The sequence below is a fragment of the Rhopalosiphum maidis genome, chromosome 2 (assembly GCF_003676215.2).
Source record: "Rhopalosiphum maidis isolate BTI-1 chromosome 2, ASM367621v3, whole genome shotgun sequence".
Taxonomy (NCBI): Eukaryota; Metazoa; Arthropoda; class Insecta; order Hemiptera; family Aphididae; genus Rhopalosiphum; species Rhopalosiphum maidis.
Window position 1 is genome coordinate 34247112 of NC_040878.1, and position 9410 is coordinate 34256521.

Below are 9410 nucleotides of genomic sequence, written 5' to 3' on the forward strand. Positions count from 1 at the left end.
GATAAAAAAAATCTTCAAGAAGCTGACAATTTAATTTTTTTATTATTAATACTTCAATGTTGTACATATTGTATTTTTGTTTTTAAGTAATTTGTTCAAAATCTATTTAGTTAATTACTAATTACAAAATATGTAAAGATTATCTAAATAATCTTAAATCTTAATGATAACTTATAAAATAATAAATAATAACCTAAACATAATCGGCAGTATTTGTATATTTTTCATGTGTTATGTTAAAGGTTCATAATAATAATAATAATAATAATAATAATAATACTGTATGCATAATACATAATAATTGTATTGGAAACATTAATAAACACAATGTATTTGTAAAATTAATAATAGTTTATTTGGTTAGATACTAAGTGTAAAATGTTTAAGTGTATATATTTACACTTATTTTTATTATAAAAGTATATAATAATATACATAACTACATAAAAATTTAATTGACACTATTGGCTTAATCAAATCACCAACTAATAATTCAAATTATGAATTCACACACAAAAATGTGTTTATATAAAAAAAATATCTATGCATAATTTATTTTAACATATAAAAAATCCTTAAAATTACATATATAAATAAAATCACAAAATTCGGACTAGGATCAGACATATTGTACTAAATAAATTCTACTTAATGATACCTATATTTGCTTTCTTTGTACACTGATTTATACAATAAGATGGTAACGTTTTACAAATACACAATTGGCAAGCATAGCTGACCAATATAAAAGCAAAAACAATAATGATGTTACATATTTACTTCAGTTAATTATTGCAAAACATTTAACTCTCGAGTTTAAAAATTAACTACTGTATATACATTCTTGAGATAATATTTGGATTGCAATAAACTTATATTGTAAAGCTATTTTATTAAATAACTTATAAATCAAAAATAGCAAAAATCTAAATTACATTGTTTAGTATGTCAAAATACTTAAAAAGTAAAAAAAAAAATTATACGCATTTGTGTTTGTTCATTATTACTTTTGTTACATATTTTTATTTTTTGTAACACGTCATTCAATTAAAAAGTATCCATAAAAAATAAAAAAATATATGAATGTGCATTCACTGAGCAATATAAATTAAGTTGTTAGGTTTTTTAATCTACAGACTTGAGATTAACAAGATTAATCAATTTGTTGAATAAATATTGGCAGAGAAACAAAAACATTGTCTATTAAAATTAAATATAAATTAATAGAAAAAATATATTAAATACTTAAAGGGCTGTGTTTTAGCTTTTATTATCTTTATGTTACACGCACATAATTTAAACTATACTATAGTAACATTTGTAGAGAATATTATTTACGTTTCCATTGGTAAGGCAAATTGCGAATTAACAAAAAAATATAAAATATATATGTAATTTAAATAACTTATGACTTACGTAAACATAAAATTTACTGAAAATCTTAGTTTTATGATGTTGAACGTGTGTAAGATAGACAGTAAATGATAGTAGTTACTTAAACTAAAATACTAGGAACACTCAAAGAAAGTTGTACAATGCAATGATAGTGAGAATAAATAAGTGTAATCTATGTGTACGATTGGCCCCAGCTGTTGAATTGGGGTTGAACTCAAATACACTAATCGTCCTATTAAACAATGAGCGTGGTTCAAAAAATAATACATCAGAGTATGCTGCATGTGAAGCATTGATGAACTGTTCATCGTGAGAGGTCATCATATCAAACACACACCAATCTAAATACTGATCAGTTAGTTTATGACCGGTGGGTCCAACACTGTTGTGACACGAAGTCAACACACGATCTAATTCACTTATTGTAACTTGTTTAATGTCTATTTGTTCAGAAAGTGGACAACCAGTAGAACATAATACATGCTTATCTTGATTAAACATTTGTGCTAACTGGTCTGGCAATTTAGCAGAAATGGACAAATATTTGCCAACACGGGTCACAGTTATAATTGTAGAAATATACGATAATCGAATGATTACTGTCTCACTGTTGGGATCATTGGAACGCCACGAAAGAGAAACAGTTGGCGACGAAGCTGGTCCAGATGAAGTGGAACCGTCTTCAAATACATTCGGTAATTGAAAATCTCCTTGTGCTTCATACAATTTCTGTAGCGTACACTCGGGTTTATGCGCTTTTAATATAACTGTCAACTAAAAATTTAAAAATTATGATTAAAGATATTTTTCTTTAAATATAAAAATATTAATTAAATACCTTAGTTGGAGCTGTGGCTGTTGTGCTATTTACAACGGCATCATTGGTTACCATAATTCCAAAAAACGGATTCTCAATCACTTGCCAAGCTCCATGAATCCGACAAGTTTGATACTTTCCATCAAATGTTCTCAAGTGAGGATCACCAAATAAGCCACAAAACCGGTGTTCTTTTTTATCATCAAATAGTAATGGACAAGAAGGTGCATTGTGAGTTGACAGAGCTATTTGGGAATGTTCACTACTATTATTTCTGGAAAAATCATCATGACTAGTGCACGACTTTTTGAACTCCGAGTTTGATACTGTAACAGCTGAATGATATCCAATGTCGCCACGGCATTTTTTCGATAATGATTTCATACACTTAATGTATACATCTAAATCTCTACATTGATTGTCCTTACTATTAGGTAAAATGCACGTATCTTGAGGGCATAGTGGAACACAGGTGCACACTAAAAAAAAATGTATATTACTCATTTGATTCGATTTAACAAATTAATATAAAAACTGATAATTAAACTAAAATAGACAACATAAGATAATTTTATACATGCTAATCTGTTTAATTTAAATGCTGTTTATAAACCAGTGTTCAGTATATTAACTTTTAAAAATCATTTATTGAGTTCATTTCATTTAATGGTTTTAAGTAGGAAGTAAATGCTTTAAATTGTTATGTATAAGAGCTCAATGAAATAGTATTATTTATAATTATTATTATTAACAACAAATAATTTATTGGTATTCGGTACTACTATGAAAACCGCCAGAAAATATAATAAACAAATCACTGATAAACAATCATATACGGTAGCGCTATACGGATGTAAACTAAACCAGCACCTAGCAAAACGTAAACAAATACTAATTTATATGCTCAATGTTATATTAGCATGGAATTACATTGTGATTGATTTAATTTGATAAGTAAATAAGTAAGATTTGAATTGATCAAGCGAAAATATGAATTTAATGGGTTATACTTAGACAACTACTAAGTATTGGTACTAATAAATAATAAGTAAAAGGTAATAGGTATGCTTAATACGATTTATTACATTACAAATCATTTAATCACCTAATGAATAATATTACCAAAACTCTTACCTGCAATAACAGTGGCCCATATTATCCAAATACGATGAATGAGGTTTGAAACGAACATTCTCCAGGAGTGTAATAAACACAGACGACCGACTACGTCACCATGTCTTCATGACAAAACTGTAAAAACATGACTGGTTAAGAAAATATATTTAATAAAAGTAAACAATAATATAATAAGCAAGTCTCCAACGGATTAATAAACGACAAAGATCATCAAAGTAATGCCAGCGACTACAAGTTATATTGTGGCACATGGATATAGTACAGAATCGAATCGACATAAGACGGTTATACAGACAAAACGTCCAAGCGGACAATATTATGACACAACAGTTGTAAAAATATTATCTGAAAATAGCAAATAAAAGTCGGCACGTCCGAGGTCGATTCACAGAGATAGGCATGCACAGCAATTAATAAATAATAATAAGTAACATATTTACATATTATTATTATTATATTAATATGCATCTACCTGCACACACACACACACACACATATATATATAAATACGTATAATATAATAATAGGTAATAAACTGATTGCGACATTTCGCGAACATTACCATTTACAGCGGACGGCGGAGCACGGGAGCGTGAAGAGGACGATGACGACAGAGGGGACGCGACAATCGCACTCGGATGACGAACAGCATCAATTCCGGCGGCGGCGGCGGAGGAGGAGGCCGATCGATTCGTAAACGGTCGCCCGCGAAATAAATAATAATATTCTAATACGAACGGCGGCGGCGTCGATTATTGACGATATCGCACTACGGTGGTCCACGGACGACGATGCAATGACGCGCAGCAGTATCGCCGGAATACCGTCAACCACAGACTGTGCTCTGCCGAGGTACACGACGAGAAGTACGAGTTATTGTAAACAACTATTATTATTATATTGGTCGCGTGCAAACAGCGTCCGTCGCTATCGCCGTCGCAGAGGTGTGAGTAGTGTGTGTACGTGCGCGTACAGACAACGATAACGTCGTGTTCGGGAGGAAAAAAAAATAATAATAATAATATATAGTATATTATTGTTGTCGTAACGCGCGGTCTCGGCGATCGGTAGACTCACTGCGACGGCCGGCCGACAACGAGATACGGTCGCGCGGCGGCTGCGGCGGCGGCGGTGGCAGAAGGGAATGCGGTCGGACCAATCGGCGCGACCGGTCGTGTATAACGGGCATCGCAGCCGCCTTGGCTGCGAAAGCCGTCAACGCGCGGGCCGGCGCGGTGGGGAAACGCGGATGGGGTGACGGCCTGTGGTATGCCGGCGGGCGGGCGGGCGGACGGTGCGTACGGCGGCCGTTTCGCCGTGCGTGCACACACATTGCGCGCGTTCGGTCCCAGACTTGGTGTCGTCGGCTCGTGGGATTCCTTCTGTGCGGCTGCCAACCCCCTGTGCCCCCTTCCCGACCCCGCGCCGCCACGTATTATTACACCGCACGTACATGCGTGTGTACCAATACACGATATTATCACTCATTGTTCGGTATAATATAATATTTGATAGGTATACGTGTGTTGTTTTTTTTTTTATCTTTTTCGTCTGTATGGCACAATACTCGTTCTCGTCTTACCCCTACATATAACAATAATAATAATAATATTATAAACGACCTAAAACGTACGATATTTAATATTGTATTATTGTGTGTACAGGGCGGTCGGGTTGATTTTCATCTATCGCGAACCACTAACGTCCCAAGACGAATTTAACCATGTGTTTGCGTAAATATCTTTTTCGCTTTACATGCCCATTGCCCGACGTCCACTATACGATTTGACGTCGTTAACCGGAACATTAATTTTTGTAATATAATCATGTGTCTTGTGGTAACAATTTCGATTTATAAAAATCAGATATCGAATTAATTAGTACCTAATTATTTTTATAGTAATTGGTTTGTTGTATTAAAATATTAGACATTTAAATTTCTGGCAGCGGACGGGAGTTGTAGAGATAACCTCGTAAAGCGTCATTGTACTACTCCGTTCATCAACTAAACTTTAAACATTCAGATTATAACTTGTTCTCGATTTTAATTTTTAATACAAAATCCCCAGTAAAATGTTCTGTTTCGGAGCATAAAAAATTTAAAATGTATATTGGCGTTTGATAAAATAAAATACTTAAAATCACAATGATTAATGAATAATTTACAATTTAACATACAAAAATATAATGTCGTCAGAACTAAGAACTATTGAAATTATTTTAAAACTCTATAAATTACCGGGAAATCGACTGGTTTATGATAAAATAATCACTCTGTATATAATATATATGTATATTATATGATATCGTTATGACCGTAGCCGCGCGGTTGTTGTGTCCGCGTTTCAGAAAAGAAATTGGTCGTGACCGGCGGAGAGGAAGAGGATGAAAAAATAATAAAATACGAAATACGTGTATACATAATAATAATAGTAATAATACTGTCGTACATCGGGAAAACGCGTGAACAACAATGGTGAATGGACGGCCGTTGCCGACGGTACGTGGTGTATTGAAAACACCGTGACATTACTATACGACGTTACCAGCTATTATAATGGTATGTATATACAGGCATATGGTGGCCGGGACGTTTCGTCAAAAAAAAAAAAAAAAAACCAAAATATTAGAATCCTCGACAACCGTGGATTTTTGATTACATATTTATAAAATATATATAATATTTTTTTCCAGTAAATAGAAGTACTCAATATACAATGTTATATGATATATAATATGCGTCGACGACGTAGAATTTTTTTCATCGCATACGCGACCGTGTCAAAAACATAATGCATAATATAATAACATAATATTATTACCTACATGGCTATATACCATGATGAACTTGCGTTATTGCATCACACACACCGTAAAATATAACACACCAAGACGAACATGAAAATTTATGTATTTAATATAATATTAAAAACAATATTATTATATGTTAAACCTTATCCAATAATAATATATCCCGTTCATTGCCGTAATTATATTTTATTATATTATAAGATAGATATAAAATATGCATATTAATAATTGTAGGTACAGTGATTGAAAACGATTTTTGTTGATTTATCGACACCGCTCACGTTTAACGAGGTTTTTAATGATTTTTTATTATTATTACTATTATTGTTAAGAAATGCCTACTGGCACTACTGTATACTATATACAACTATAATATATTATGCATGTACGATTGTACGAACCACGACGCGTGTGCGTATTAATGACCTATTCAATTAATTAAAAATTCATTTGGCATAACGTCTTAGTAACCGAAATTTTCGCACCTTCATCGCATATTATACACGTTTTTTTTTTTTTTTTTTAATCGTTTGTTGTGCAATATATAATATACTGTTCGTTTAGTAATAACCATTAACGCTGTAGACGCTATTCCAAAATATTGAATTACGAGTACATTTTGAAATTTAATTTATATGGGTACCTGTAATTTAAATGTTAAATGTTATAACTCACATTTATGCATACAATATACAAATCACAGTATGAATAAATATTTAACTACAAATAGTTGCGTGGTTATAGACAAACATTTTATATTGCCTAATGTAAAAATCGTATCATAAAAAGTCAATAATACTTATTTAAAATAATTATATAATTGTATAGATTAACTATATTTGTATTATTAACAAATTTTGTATTCATGGGTAAGTAAATTTGCTATAATGACTCGTATCATTATAAATTAACTAAACATATTTAATATATGTGTTTATTCTTTTTACATAGGTATATTATAAATTTAATAACAATTTTTTCTGAAATAATTTTTTTTAATTAAACATTTATTTGCTGAGAAACTTAAAAGAGTAATTTAAATTAAATTACTTCATTTGTCTTATCTCTTATATACCAAAAGATAAATTCTTATAGTTATTTGCTGTTTAGACGTTTGTCGCTTTGTTTTCCTTGTATACAGACTTATAGATATAATTAACAAGTTACTGAGTTTAATTGGGGGGTCCGGACTTTATGTTGATACTCTGATAGATTAAATATAATACTTAATTGTTCTAACCCAATTAAACGGGGTTTGGGCTAGTAAAAGTTCTAAAACTCGTTGAGTCGGTAATTACCCTATTGCCACTATTGGCATATTGGCACTGCATATAATAAATTATATGCAATAGTTCTATGAATTATAAACGAATTTACATTTTTTCCTAATTAGTTCAAACGACGAGGATTAGATATTTCGTCTTCCGTATATAGTTATCATGGTTATTGAATGTTGGCTGTGTACACCAGATGGAAGCATCTGGTATACAGTACCTAATTCCAGGATTGTTTCTACAGCTGCCCGCAACGCAAATTACATATGTTTAGCACGAAAATTTTAATTCATTAGTTTTAAAACTATTTTAAATGTTTCAAATAAACATAGAAATTTACAATTTACAAGTGTAAAACATTCTGTAACAAAGACGTACCTAAATAATTAAATGCTTTTATAACTATACTGTAACTATAGACGACAGGCGTATAATAAATAGTAATAGTAGGTAATAATAATACTATCAAAATATATATGCAGTATAAAGGCATAAAGGGTAATTCACCAAGCATGCTCACCACTCCTCCTACATTATTTTTTTGATAATTTATATAATCAAATTCTAATGTTTGGAATTTTTAATTATACTGAATGACTTTATTTTTAAATATTTAGATATTTTATACCAATTATGGAGTGTTTTGTGGCAATACCAACAACTTTTTAGATTATAAAATACCAACTATAGATTAAATATTAGATCTATTTATTAGAATATTAAAAAACCATTTTTAAGGACTTTCAAAAAAGATTATCTGCTTAAAAATTTACATTAGAAAAGGTTGGTTTTCATTTGAAAAAAATAAGTTTATATTTTTTAAATTATGAATAAATTTAATTCAAGTATTTTAAAATATTTCCCTTAAGTAGATGTACCTAAAATCACCGAAACCGAATTCTTATAAATTCAATAGGTGAAAAATGAACCACCTTTATTTAAAAATTTGAAAAAATGAGTAATTGCTTAAAATGGTATTTATCTTAAAATAAACTTAAAGAGAATCTGCTCTTTTTAGTACCTTTAACTAACACAAACAATATCAACAAAAATCAATGTTAATAAATTATAATCATTTATTTTATTTGAATATTTGTCTTGATAAACTAAGTTATAGTTCACGTTATAATATGTATGTAATACGCATAGATATACACCAGCCATCAACCAACTATATAAATTACATTTAAAACATCAGTTTCACTCTGCGGTCTCTACGTATTGACTTTATTCAACCTATTAGTTTACGTATTGATTTTGGGATTATGAAATAAAATTGTAAAATACGAAAAAAAATACTAAATAATTGAAATTTATAAACGTATTCATTTTTCAACGTATTAAAGAATAACTGAAAATATAATATCAGTGCTTATAAAGACATAATTTTTAATCTAATTAATTCAAAGTTCAAAATTAAAGTCTAATATTTTTAGTTCAATATATTTAATATCTATATAATAATATATTATATTTTATGTAAATTATTTATTATTTTACATAAAATATGAGTTCAAATGTCTAATAAAAATAAATAAAATATGATGCACCTATTCATTATTAGTCTATATTAAATATTTATATTCATCATATTCATATAAGTAATTCTTATAACAGTGGAATCATGAAATATTTTTTTTAAATTAAAATTGTATTGAATTATTAATATCATTACTACACTAAAACGAATGAAGTTTTAAATACGTGAATGAATCAATACTTGAAACAAAATGACCTTTTTATCATGAACAAAATTGTTAAAGCACCATTTTACAATATAAAAACAATATAATAAATAATAATAATAGGTACCATGCATTTAGTATTTTCAAAGTGGTATTATTGATTAGCAGGTGTGCAGTAGTAACTATAAATTCTGATCTAGAAATTATAGTTTAGTAGAAATCGAAATCATATTTAGCTCATTTAAGCTGGATGCGAAATCCGTTTTGTCAAAAGTTGTTGTAATATTTTTA

The 9410-nt window shown here is 29.8% G+C and overlaps 1 protein-coding gene across 1 annotated transcript; it reads right to left on the reverse strand.

The window, feature by feature from the left end:
- Nucleotides 1-437: 437 nt before the first annotated feature.
- LOC113551879 (RGM domain family member B-like) lies at nt 438-4448 on the reverse strand. Its single transcript, XM_026954431.1, has 4 exons — nt 3912-4448; nt 3347-3463; nt 2234-2691; nt 438-2169 (listed from the first exon to the last, which is right to left on the reverse strand). Exons 2-4 carry the CDS (start codon nt 3402-3404, stop codon nt 1519-1521), a joined length of 1167 nt encoding a protein of 388 aa, XP_026810232.1. The 5' UTR covers nt 3405-3463; nt 3912-4448; the 3' UTR covers nt 438-1518.
- Between the last annotated feature and the right edge of the window lie 4962 nt (nt 4449-9410).